The sequence below is a fragment of the Punica granatum genome, chromosome 2 (assembly GCF_007655135.1).
Source record: "Punica granatum isolate Tunisia-2019 chromosome 2, ASM765513v2, whole genome shotgun sequence".
Lineage (NCBI taxonomy): Eukaryota > Viridiplantae > Streptophyta > Magnoliopsida > Myrtales > Lythraceae > Punica > Punica granatum.
The window spans coordinates 37493275-37507443 of NC_045128.1; the positions used below are offsets into that span (position 1 = coordinate 37493275).

At 39.6% G+C, this 14169-nt stretch overlaps 2 protein-coding genes across 2 annotated transcripts; both read right to left on the minus strand.

Annotated features, from left to right (window-relative positions):
• Positions 1 to 4899: 4899 nt before the first annotated feature.
• LOC116193957 lies at positions 4900 to 5739 on the minus strand. The gene has a single exon (XM_031522694.1). The coding sequence runs from the start codon at positions 5737 to 5739 to the stop codon at positions 4900 to 4902; it is 840 nt and encodes a 279-aa protein (XP_031378554.1).
• A 4380-nt stretch (positions 5740 to 10119) lies between these two features.
• On the minus strand, positions 10120 to 11400 carry LOC116197484. The gene has a single exon (XM_031527639.1). The coding sequence runs from the start codon at positions 10915 to 10917 to the stop codon at positions 10315 to 10317; it is 603 nt and encodes a 200-aa protein (XP_031383499.1). The 5' UTR covers positions 10918 to 11400; the 3' UTR covers positions 10120 to 10314.
• Positions 11401 to 14169: the final 2769 nt, after the last annotated feature.

Sequence of the window (14169 nt, forward strand, 5' to 3'; positions counted from 1 at the left end):
GCTTATGGCTCGTCACTAGCCATGTGTGCCACCATTGCCTCCCTTGGCTACACCTTCTTCAAAACCATGTGGCTGGTGGTCCCAGCCAGATCAATTGATTCGCTCCTGAGACGAGCCCAAGTCTGATTCATACTATGTCTGGGCTGTGATGATATGTATATTTCATCCGCATGTGTTACTGGCTCAGACGTTCTAAGTACAACGCTGCCTGGAGGGGCTCACGCATACTCGGTCCCAGCACGTCGAAAGTCGTAGTAGATTCACATGCACACTGGAAAATGGGTCTAGCTGATACCAAGCTAGCCAGCTAGAACTCATTATATATGTTAAGGATGGATTATCTACAGTGGACATATATAACCTAGCTAGCATGGCAAGAATTTCAACACACATATATAGGCAACAAATATGTGATTCGTCACAATACTATGTATGATTGTAAGTACAATAGGTTAGGTCATGAACAATCCATTATACATAAAAGGTGAGCTTTTGCTTTCGGAGGGCCCATTGGTCTTTCCCCATGTCTCCCAAAACTCCTAAAGACAGTTAAATTGTTGTTGATCACAAGAGTGCCGTGCAACGACGGGTAACTGATTCTGGAGATTTTTCCTTTGGAGACATTCTTTTGTCGTTATCACGTTATCGCATATAATGTCCAGTAGTTGATTTTCGCACACTGGAAGCTTTCCTCGTAAGCATAGTTTCTTATTCAAGTTGTAGACTTCTTCCTCAGAAAAGTTAAAAGTGAATAAAAGGTAAAGCTACTCAGCAAAGAAAAGAAAAGGAAAAAAGGTCAACGAGACCTTGGGGTGCGCTCTTATTACCATGTCAATTAATTTAAGAAGAAGCCATGAGTAGGGAGATGGAAGAAGTACGAGACCGTATTGCAAATCAAATATAGCACACTGAAAGAGGAGGAACCTATTAGCATGGACATGAATGGATGGAGTTGAGAATTAATTATAACGGAGTTGTATTATAATGGAATAATATAAATGTTTATGTGTGGGATCTACCTTTTACACTTTGAATGAGTTATTTTGTTTTGTTCTGGGTAGAGTTAAATTAAAGTTGTGATTTCAAAATCATACTAACAAACCAAACATAACATTATTATTATTATGTGACAGAAAATCTCACCGACAATTATCTAAACACAATAAATTCCGGGTGGTCTCTACAGTTAGGCTCTTTGTTGAAACTTAATCCTTTTCAATGACAATGGAGAAGCTAGAGAGAGCAGGTGGTATGGTAGCACCGGCTCTGTGCTGCTAGAAGAGCGTTCCAGCTTCAGGTCTCCATGAAGCGGCCATCATGGGATCGGTTGCTGCCCCATATGCGTTGCTCGAGCGATAAGGGAAGCTAGTTGTTTCACCTAAAAATACACGAGCCAATCTCCAACTGACACGTGGTAAGACGTGTGTAACAGCGTGCCAGGGCATTGTCTCAAGGTTATGGCGAAAGCACTAGCTATCCTCATTGTCTTACAGTATAACTCCACAATTCAATAGTTCGTAGGTGTAAGCGGTAGCTGGGTTTCGTGTAGATAGAATTGTGTTGTATATTGCGAGTTCAAATAGGCGTTTAGATGATGAAGAGACTTGGAGGGTTAAACTGCCGAAGTTCTACCCACGGGTGCATGACTGTATGCTTTAGAATGCTTGTGTAGGGAGCGGCCAGCTAGCCAATTCTATTGATAAGTCAATAGTTGAGCTGCTAGAAGACTCGCACGGGGTCCAAGTGACTCAGCTAGGGGCAGCAGAGCATAAAGAAGTCCCAGCCCAGGAGCCGAGATCGGGGTAAAAGCCAAATCCTTGCCCGGACGCGAGGACGAAAAAAGAGAGAATAGAGCCGAGGGCTCCGACGAAGAAAGATGAGAACGGAGCAAGACATTCTAAGGGTAGTTGAAGAAGAACAGAACCAAGGGATCCGATGAGGAAGAGAGACGAAAGGGAAGAAAAAAGATGCGAAGGGGGTTGGAAGATGCAAAAATTCAATAAATAGTTATTTTAGGCAAAATAATAAAAATAATTAATATCTAACAAAAACCTAATGAAAATTTAAGCTATTAACCAAAACTTTTTTAAGAAATATATATATATAAAATTGGATAATCTCTTGCATAAATTGTTCTTATGTAGGTAAGACGTCATCTCATTGAAGGGTAGCATCTATAGGGTTGACCGAATTCCTTACCACTTGGATATGGAGAGCAATTGGGGGAGTTTCGAATACAATGAAGAAAATTTGCATGAAAAAATTCATTAAAAAAAAGAGAATCGATCTTCATTCGAGAAACTACCATTTATTCCTGTCAAATATATTGGAGAAAATCCGCATGTGACATTCAATTACAAAGAAAGAAAAGAGAAACGACCTTTATTCGAGAACCTACTGTTTATTGAACCTGTAGAGTCCATTGAATCCCTTACCACTTGAATCTGGATTGGTACTTGGGGAGCTTCAATCATAGAGAATAAATTATGCATGTGACAATTCATTAAAAAATGAGAGGAGAGAATAAAAGAGAGAGAAGAAATAACCTTCATTCAAGAAACTACCATTTGTTACCTGTTGAAGAACTCAAATAGTGTAAAATGCATATTTATAGTCAACTAAAGATATGTCTAAATTTAATAAAAGAGAATATAATATTTAAAATACTGCAATAATTTATATAGACTATAATTTATACTGTAAATTATTGTAATGCTCTTATTATACTATATTTCATTGTAAATAATCTATGTATCGGCCGATGTATATACAATGTATATAATCTATTGTATATTTTCTTCCCTTCTATATATTTTGTTGAGCTATATACATATAATTTATATACTCTATTATTACATAATCTATATATTCTCTATTATTATCTATATGAGAATATTTCCTTTTTTTTATAAGAATATAATAATTTCCTTAATATAAATCAATGACGTGGCTACTATAAATCAGTAGTATATTTGAAATAAGATCGTATCAATGAATTAGGTTAATTGATATCTTAGAATTTTTAAATATCTAATTTACATTTTTATTATGATATCAGGATATTACCAATTTCCTAATTTGGTTTCTTCTTGAGCTTATAAATTGGCTAGTCATTCTATATATTTGGTGAGTCGAATTATTGTGAATAAGAATTCCTATGGTTTAGGCCTAAGGTCACCACGTTTCGATGTCTCCTCCCTCTTTTCCTCTCCTTCTATTTTATTTTTCTTCACCCCCACCACTCAAAAACAGGGTTGGAGATAGGGGAGGCCAAATTGGGGTGGAAGGGCCTCTTGGAAACCCTGCTCTCCCAATGAGGTCACAGATCGACCGGACACTGCCGATTGATTGAACAAAGGGCTAAGTTTTCTTTTTTTAAAAATTTGTTATTTTGTTGTTTTTATTTATTTTTATATGCCACGCACAAAAGAAAAAGTCACGTGAACAAACCTTAACAGTTAGTTATAGAACGAACTTTAGGGTTTGGTTTGGGAGTGTTGCTATTAATGAAAAAATGCTGAAATAAAATCACTGAAAAGTAATTGCTTATTTTATAAGTTGTTGAGAGTTTGGCATGTTATTTTTCAAATCAGCTGAAATAATGGCTGAAAAGTTAAAATCACTGATATGTACATCAATAGAAGAATAAAATTTATTTCATTCACAAATAAAATTTCTATTGGTGTAATAAATGAGACAGATTAGACAATAGTTCTATTAGAACTATCCAATATATATATATATATATGGGCCTCCTTTGTTTAAATTGTGTGTGTGTGTGTGTGTTTGTATATATATATATAGATGAGATGGAGAGGTGAGGGCAGCATGGAATTATGCAGAAAAGGAATGGAGTATTTTGGAAGTTAAAAGAAATTAAAGCTGCGGGTGTAGCGGCAGATATGAGAAGCAGGGCTCAATTGCAAAAATGAGTCAACCGCCGGTGGGGGAAAGCACACCAAATATAGTCTAACGTTCGAAGGAATTTTTAGTTTTAACCTAAACTTAATTTTTTACCTGAGACATCCCAACGTTGATGTGTTGGTTTCACATCTATCTCGACGCTAATTTCACGTCCAAAATTGACGAAATTGCACACGTGGCACGTTAATTTTATGACACATGTAAACAAAATTACAAAATTAACGTGCCACGTGTGCAATTCCGTCAATTTTGGACGGGAAGTTAGTGTTGGGCTAGATGTGAAACCAACACGTCAACGTTGGGATATCTCAAGTAAAAAATCAAGTTTGGATTAGAATTAAGAATTCTTTCAAACGTTAGGCTATATGGTGCAATTATCTTTTTAAAAATTGAGGTTGAAGGTTTGGGAGCCTCACTGCACTCCCAAACTCACCCTAATTGTCACATTTAGCAAACGTTTAGGACTATTTTGAGGAAATCTGATACTTTTAGGATTTAAGTTAAAACTTTTTGCATGCTTTTAGGACTTCCGTGATAATTTAGCAGTATATTTACTACAATCTTATATAGTACGGTGATGAACAAAATTGCAGATTTCTTGCCTATATGTTAAACTCACAACTGAGCCACTGAGTCACGCTTCAGTAACAAACTCAGAGAACGAGAGAGAAAGTAACACGCAAAGAAAATGAGGGAATGAAACACTTCATTAACTGCACATATAAAATGAGAACTGCATACATCTGTCTTTTAAGACCCAACCAAAACACAACCAAAGGAAACTCTGCTAAGCTACTTTGTTGCTAACAATGAAACAACTAACTGCCTAAAGGATAGACAAACGGTTAGACTTTGTCCTATCAGCTCCTGACGCATCTCCAACATTATAAATATTCCTACTGTAGAAACTCCACTCGTAACATAATGAGTTCTGGCAGGCTAGCACCAACTACTGGTATTGGCTGGATGAGTTTTTCAGTGTGTGTAAGAATCTACTATGAGTTTTGACGTGCTGGGACCAAGTCTGAGTAACCTCCTCCAGGCAGCTTTGTACTTGAAGCTTCTCAGCCAGTAACACATGCGGATGAAAAGTAAAAGCCCGACGATGTACATCACTGCCCACACGCGGTGTACATCATTCGTGAGCCTTTCATATTGGCATATCAAGTGATCTGGGACCACCAGCCACATGGCTTCGAAGAAGGTGTAGGCAAGGCAGGTGACGGTGGCACACATGACAAGTGACAAGAGCCATAGGCAAAATTTGTTGCTGAGCGGGAACCCGCTTATGACCAGGAATAGGACCATGAGTGACCCGAAGAACGAGATCATGTTCCACCTCATGAAGGTCAAGTACTCGTCAGAATAGTAGTAAGCAAGCACCGCGTTCCCGGCAACACACGCTCTGCTGTTGTTGCGGGCACTGTTCCTGCTGTTAGTGGTGTCATTCTGCCACACACCACCCGGGTGTGCAATAGCCGCTTGGAAGGTGATGGTTGCGATCATGGTGGCCACCATCATCAGGGACCCCTTTGTGTCATTCATCCAGTCTCCTCTGTAGTCCATGATCTGCTTCAAAAAGAGCCACACCCATGTCTTCCATGCCTTTGGGACTTGGGCTTGTTCCTCAGCAGGTAGGTCTACTGCTCCATCCACATCCCTCTTCGTGGCACCGTGGGTTAGACGTGGTGGAAGCACAACAGTCTCAGCTGCAGCTCCAGCTCTGGCTCCTGCTGCAGCTAGGATTTCTCGAATCTCCAGGCTCTTGAAGTCTTTGGGGGAGTGGTTTAGTACATTCAGTACTGTGAAATCCATCCCGTTCGTGATGTTAATTACTTCTGTCCTCGCTCTTGGTAACTCAAGCAGGAAATTAATTCTGTGGTGCAATTATCGGATCAATCACTTTTTAGGAATTAAATGATTAATTAATTATTCACTATTATTATAACCCAATGGCTCCAAAAAGTGATTGCACCATAGGCTATCCCATCGACGCAGACAATTACTATATATAGTATTGTATATAGTACTAGTTAGGCACGACGCTTCTAAATATTACAATTTGTATTCACCCAAAATAAAAATCACCCGAACAAATATTACAATTTGCTGTACCGAATCCTTAGTATAGTTCCATCAACTCATAAATGAAACTGTTTCTCATCATATACTTAATTTATTATAACATAAATAAATAAATTCGTTAAAATAGAAAAATCAGTTTAATATGTTTATAATTTAAATTCAGACATCCTCTTAATTCCAGACTATGTTTAGAAAATGTTCATTTCGACCGGTGTATTTTTCTCGAAGCTACTAAATCATTGCTCTTACTTGAGGTAATATAAGAACAATGAAAGTTAAATAAAATTGAATCCATGACTTCATAGTTTTGAGTTAGTGACTTGTGCCACTGCAACAAGTCTACTTTCTCGAGGCCTAAATTGCACAATAAAAAAAATACATCATCTCACATGACACTTAAATTACAGTTACAAGGTCATGCCTTTCGATCTCAAAAACGCCGGGGTAACCTATCAACGAGCAATGGTCACACTCTTTCATGACATGATGCATAAAGAGATAGAAGTCTACGTCGACGACATGATTGCAAAGTCCAAAGAAGGTGAAGATCATCTAGTCAACCTCAAGTGACTCTTCAATCGTCTCAAGAAGTAGAAGCTCCAACTCAACTCGGCGAAGTGCACCTTTGGTGTCAAGTTAGGAAAACTGTTAGGGTTTGTAGTCAGTGAAAAGGGCATTGAGGTCTACCCCGACAAGGTCAAGGCGATCATGGAACTGCCCCCTTCATCAACAGTGCGTGAAGTAAGAAGCTTCCTAGGAAGGCTGAATTACATCGCACGTTCCATAGCAAACTTGAAAGACAAATGCCAACCACTCTTCCGCCTACTTCGCAAAAATGCAGCGATCAAATAGGATGACGAGTGTCAGAAAGCTTTTGATACAGTCAAGGCATATCTAGTTCAGCCGCCGGTGTTGGTCCCCCCTTCACCGAATCGTCCTCTCATCTTGTACCTGACAGTACGCCGACAATCCATTGGGTGCATGTTAGGACAAAAGGACGATTCCACACATGCAGAGCGAGCCTTCTATTATTTGAGCAAGATGTTTACTGAAGGGTAGTCTAACTACCCTGAAATAGAGAAAATGTATTGCGCACTTGTGTGGGTCATGCAAAGATTCCGGCAATATACTCTCTACCAAACCGTTCGCTTGCTGTCAAGGATAGATCCCCTGAAGTATCTGCTCGGCAATCCGTCCTCCATGAGGAACATAGCAAAACGGCGTTGCCAACTAACGGAGTACGACATCGAGTATGTGTTGCGCACATCAGTGAAGGGCCAAGCAATAGCAGATCATCTAGCAGAGTTTCCGATTGATGATGACACACCAATCAACTCTGACTTTTCGGATGAAGGGATCCTCCAAGTGAATGATGAGGAGGAGAGTCCCGGGTGAAAGATGTACTTTGACGGCGCAGTCAATTCCACCGAGTCCGGTATTGGCGCAGTGCTGATATCCCTTGAAGGACGTCATTTCCCTGTTGCAGCGAAGACTAATTTCCCCTACACCAATAACGTAGCCGAATACGAAGCATGTATCCTTGGCTTATAGGCGGAAATCGACTTCAAAGTCAAGGAGCTAAAAGTGTTTGGCGATTCTAAGCTCACAATCTTTCAAACTCTCAAGCAGTGGAAGGCGAAGGATCCAAAACTGGTGCCGTATCACGAGTACCTCAAAGAATTGACAGAGAACTTCGAGAATATCTCATTTACATACACAGCACGCATGAAGAATCAGTTTGCTGATGCACTCGCAACGCTCACATCCATGGTGAGCATTACGAATGAAAATCTCATCGAGCCAATCGAATTTGAGATTGCCAAGGGCCCTGCCCATTGCTACATGATCGAGGCTATCGATGGCAAGCCTTAGTATGCAGACATCAAGCATTTACTGCAAACTGGTCAATTCCCTGCATTCACTGATCGAAGGACTCTCCGACGCATCGCAGCACACTTCTTGTTGAGTGGCGAGACTCTCTATCGCCATTCATTAGACGCCACACTACTTCGGTGTGTCGATGGAAATGAGGCACAACGCCTTATGGAAGAAATGCATGAAGGGAATTGCGGACCTCATATGAACGGGCTCATGCTCGCAAAGAAAATTATGCGATTGGGCTACTTCTAGTCTACCATGGAGACTGACTGCGTCAAGCATGTCAAGCACTATCACTTGTGCCAAGTCTACGCGAATCAGATCAGAGCACCACCCAATGAGCTGCATCCAATGACAGCTCCATGGCCCTTTTCAATGTGGGGCATGGACGTGATTGGTCATATCAACCCCAAAGCATCCAACGGATATTTGTTTATACTGGTAGCTATCGATTACTTCACTAAGTGGATCGAAACTACCACCCTTGCATCAGTCACTGCGAAGGCCGTGGCATGCTTCCTTAAACATGACATCATTGCGTGGTATAGGGTCCCTGCAACTCTTGTCCTAGACAAGGCCAAGAACTTGAATAATAAACTCATCGACGAGCTCTGTGCACAGTTCAAGATCCAACATCGCAATTCCTCTCCGTATCATCCACAAATGAATGGTGCGGTAGAGGCAGCGAAATAGAACATAAAGGAAATCATTGAAAAAATGACGGTGAACTACAAATACTGGCACGAGATGCTCTCGTTCGCGCTCTTGGCGTATCGAACTTGTGTTCGCTCGTCTACCAGGGCAACCCCGTACTCTTTAGTCTACGGCATGGAAGTAGTTCTTCTATTTGAAGTGGAGATTCCCTCCATGAGGGTCCTTGTCGAATCCAAGCTTAAGGAAGCATAATAGGCAAAACAACGCCATGAATAGCTTAATCTTTTTGACGAGAAGCGGCTCACAATACTTTGCCACGATCAATGCTATCAGCAGAGAATGGCCCGAGCATTCAACAAGAAGGTCCGTCCATACGAGTTCAGCCCTGGCGATCTCATCTTACGGAAAGTTTTGCACATTGCCTCATATTCAAGGGGCAAATTTGCATACAAATATGACGGACCTTTCATTGTCAAAGAAGTCTTCGATGGAGGAGCAATCATCCTTAATGACATGGACAGGAACGAAAATATGCTTTCAGTCAACGCCGATGCCCTCAAGAAGTACTATCCTTGACAGTTCTTCGTCATTCTGCTGCTTCTTCATGTACATGCATGTGCAATTCTATACATCTGCAATTTCTGTAAATTCTGTACAATCTTCCTCTTCTGTTCTTTCTCATCTCAGAATCTTGAGAGAAAAAGAATGAATTTTCCGCTAGATTGAAAACTTCTTTGAGGCGACCTAGGCAAAAATTAGGGAATGAGGGGCACGGTTTAAAATCCCGCAAAGGGGAGTCGTGGCAAAAGGAGAGCATGAAACGAAATCCTTGCTAGACTGAAAACCCGCAAAGGGCGGTTCAGGAAAAAGTTAGAGGAGCCGAGAGGTGCGATCGGACCCAATCAGGGTAGTCGTAGCAAAAGGTGAGCTCTAAATGAAGGAAGTGTTAAAAATAAAATACCCCGCTAGGTCGTCACGTGCCTTGCGGCCTAGGCAAAAGTTAGGGGACCTTTGGCAGCTCGACTATGAAAGAATAGCTACACTCAGTGTGAAGCGACAACGAGTAGTAGTTTTACAGTATTTGACGCAAGCAAACTCTCCTTGACTCTCCGGGCATGAAACACATTTCGACGTGCAGTCAAATCATTGTATCCTTGATCTGGAGGATCCCAAAGATCCCTCCCTTTACCTTTATGCACAATCCACGGGTTATGCCCGTTCTGCAAAAAGCTTTTCCTCTCAAATCATATTCTTGTGGGACACGGCCACCCCTTCAAATGGTCATCAAGTTTAAATCCCTGAAGTATTATTACTTAGACTTCTTCACACTTCTTCATTATGGCTGTATGGTAGAACTGACAACGATTGTTAGCTCCCATGATTTCATATGCAAGTATGAGGATGCAGACCCTGAAGGGTGTCTTTCTTTGACGAATGCATGTCTACCTCATGCCAAGAACTACGGCAAGTACCCATGGGGATTTTTTAAAAAAAATAATTTTTATGTTTAGGAATATATTATATGTACATAACATTAATTTTGCCCAATTTACGTGCCACATGAGCTTTTTTGTTAATTTAGACAGAAAACTGATGGTGGACTAGAATTGGAACAAAAATAAAATGTACATAAGCTTTCTTAGTAACTTTCAAAGGATGTGCTAGAGTTGAGAATAACATCGAAGGCAGGGTATAGCATACAGTGTAATTTTCTCTAGGTAGTTCCACTATAGATACTCCACATTATAACGAATTTTCGCTGGCTAGCACCGGCTACTGGTATTGGCTCAACCCCTTTTCCAGTGAGCGTAAGGAATTACTGCAAGTTTGAACTTGTTGTGGCCGAGTCGGGGTAATCTCCTCCAGACAGATTTGCACTTGGAGCCTCGCAGCCAAGAAGACAGATGAATGAGAAGGCTGAGGCCGACAATGCCTATTATCACCGTCCACACGATGATTAAAGAAAACCTGAGCTCGTTGTAGAGGTGTGGCAAGTGACTGCCAAACGGCATTGAAGAAGGTGGGGCCGAAGGAGGAGACAGTGACGGACATGGCTAGTGATAAAAGCCATAGGCAGAATTTATTGCTGATTGGAAACCCGCAGATGAGCAGAAGTATCACCGCAAGTGACCCCAAGAATGAGATCATGTCGCATATCAAGAAGTACATGAAGTCGATAGGGTAGTAGTAAGTAAGCACCGCCTCCCCAGCGTAACAGATATTCTTGCTGCTGCATTGCAAGCCTTCATGAATGTCCTGCTGCCACATGCCGCCCGGGGGCACAATCCCTGCCTGGAGGGTGACGGTGGCGATGATGCTGGCTACCATCATCAGGGTCCCCCTGGTGTCGTTCATCCAGTCACCTCTGTAGTCCATGATCCGTTTATTGTATAGATATGATGTTACAAATTACACATATATATACAATAAAATTATAACTAAAACTATAGCCCAAGCCAACCCCATATAGATAGGAGCTGTATATAAGTCCTTCCCTGGATCAACCCTTTTCGCTGCTGTACTCCTCATGTCAGGCTCGGGACATAACGGCTGTTGCAGTTTCGAGCATCATCAGAGACCAGACCACCCCTTGCGAGCGGATCACCTTAGCCTGTGGGATGGGTCTACTGCTCGCAAGACAGGTTGAACACTCAGTTTGATACTTGTTGGCGAATTTGAAGATGCTAATATCGGCCCTATACTCGATAAGCAATTTCCCGCTGGCGTTGTTTGGTATCAAGTCCGATTACCGCCGCCTTTTGGAGAATCTCCCTGGTCTGACTGTAATGTATAGTCCTAGAGAAACATAGTGCATCTAGCACCCTGGACGTGTAAAAGGCCATGCCCTTAACATGGGTTCTTGTTTAACAAAGTATATCATTTCACCAAAAAAAAAATTCCATTTCATTTCGAGTTTAAAATTGGTGACGGAATTGGAATTGAAATGAGACAGAATGGAAATAGAATGACAAATTTTATTTTCTATTTGATTTAACTCGGAATTGGAATCAACTTTATTTTTTTAGGGCATAATTCCGTGTACACGTCTATGTCTACATATATATGTATTATACGTGTATATATATAGATTTTTTTGGCAGTACATATATATATAGATATTAGTTTATCACATGTACAGTATCATATAATATATGTAGATATTAGTAGGTCTTCATCGGAGCACAAGGGCTCTGCGAGACTGCGACAGTACCAAAGGCTGAGGGTACGCCACGAGAACTTACGCTTTGATAATTTTCACTCTGGACAGCCCCCCAGAAGCCCCAACAACAGCCCCAACCAGAGGTTTGTATTCATATATTTATATTTTTTACAAATAACAATGATCACAATTTAAGATATTAATTTACTTATTATTATTATTATTATTATTATTATTATTATTATTATTATTATTATTATTATTATTATTATTGATAAAATTTCTCAATAATCAATTTTCACCAAGTCCCTTTTTGTCGGCCTTCGTCAGTGTACATATCTTCTTGATACTATATGGCTCCCGGAGCAGCAATTTCTCCTCTCCATTTATGGCTTTTTTTTTTCCTTTTTCCCTTCAGATCGTATAGTCTAGAGTAGAGTTCGATTTGTTGCTTGTGGATGTCTATGACGGGCATGGATCGTGGGGTGTTTATAGGTAGTTTGAGACTAATAGTGTAACTATATTGCTTGATACACGTTTTCTAACTCGATTTGTCGCTCGACACTATATAGGTAAATTGAGACTAATAGTGTCCCTTATCTTCATTGGGATGATCATCCGATTTATGCATGTCTTATATGGACACGATGAGCCATATTAATAATCTTTTCTAATTGGAAGATTTAACTGTATAGTTCCTCATCTTCTCGATATTCTACCTACATTCAATGTACTTTCGATGTATTAATATAAAAATGGAAAAATACTTGAATCTCTGATTTAGGAGAGATTTTTCAGCGACCCTACTTCGCCACGTGACGCGTGAAACCTTTTGATTATTACGTGAGGTGCGTCACTGCATTGCTCCGTGTTTAATAATCTATTATATATTATAATTGAGGGTGTCTCTAACATGTCACAATGTTATGGTGAAACATTATGGTTTGTTTGTTTACAAAAACAAAATTAAATTAAATTAAATTTAACTTCGTTACCAGATATTATGTTAGTATTTCACTTCAAAAGTTTATCTTTTTTCAAATATTTAGTATTTTAGTGTAAATGTTTAGTATTTTCAGTTCGGTACTAAATATTTGAATTAAAATACTAATGTTGTGTTTGGTAATGGAGTTGAGTCAAATTCCACTCCGTTCCAAATATTAATATGTATATTTAAATACGATTTTAATGATTGTTAGGAAAAAGTATGTATGAGAATTTATTATTAAATAGGAGAAAAAGATAAAAGAAAGTAATGATTATGTTGTTGAATTGATGAAAGAATAAAATATAATGAGAGAATTTGTTATTAAAAAAAGATCTTAATAATTGTTAAAAAATATGTATGGGGATTTATTATTAAATGTGAGAGAAAAATAAAATATTAATGATTATATTGTTAAATTTTAAAAAAAAATGGAGAAGAGCATAGTAGTAATGGAGTTAAACTCTATTCTCAAATAAAGTCAAAAAATACTAGACAATTCAACTAAAATAACTAAAATGTGTTACCATAATGTCGTGTCATGTTAGAATTTTCCTATAATTAATTGCTTTTTGAAACTCACGGGCCTCACAGGTTGATTAGATCTGCCCACTCCTTTTTGTTTTCCATAAAGGTGCAATCGTTCATACGGTAATAATCATGTTCTCATATATTATATATATATATATATATTATCATTCTATATGTGTATATTGATCCCCTCGTGCTATGTTGGCTTTCTGCCCGGCAATTTGAAAAATCTTTTTTGACAAAGCCTTTATGCTATTGGGGACCCCATACAGTCTGACACAGCATCACGTCGGATAAATTGACATCGGTCGAAAAAACTCCACAATACTCAATAATGAGTCCCTTTATAAATTGACATCGGTCGAAAAGACTCCACAATACTCAATAATGAGTCCCTTTATAAATTGACATCGGTCGGAAAGACTCCACAATACTCCACAGTGCTTTATTTGAGGCAACTTTAATTGGCACAATTTGCGGGCAAATATCCGAGTACTCCGTCTTGAGCAGTAGTACCGTCCGTAGGTGTCGCCGAAAAATCAATTGGCTTAGCACCTGGGCATCACTAAAAATTCAGTTGGAGTCCTTCGATATCTGGGAAACCTCCTACTAACACTGTCCACGAGTATATATCACCAAAATCAATTAGGGGGCACTGCTCTGTCCCGACTACTTTCTTTTCTAGTAAGCAGCAAGGTGTCATTCCTTTGCTTCCTCGAGGCCGGTCGAAATGAGGTTATGGCCACACAAAGTATTCATGTGTTTGGCTGAACGCCTATTGGTCTAATCATTACCCCCCCCATGGAACATTTGATTCGCTTTAATGAGAATTATGTACGTAATTCCCATTACGTTATTTTTTTTCATCCGTAACGAGAATAGTAAATATGCATGAGACTTATCATAAATAAGGGCGTGAACAACTCCTATAGTATGTCCAGGTATTAATTAT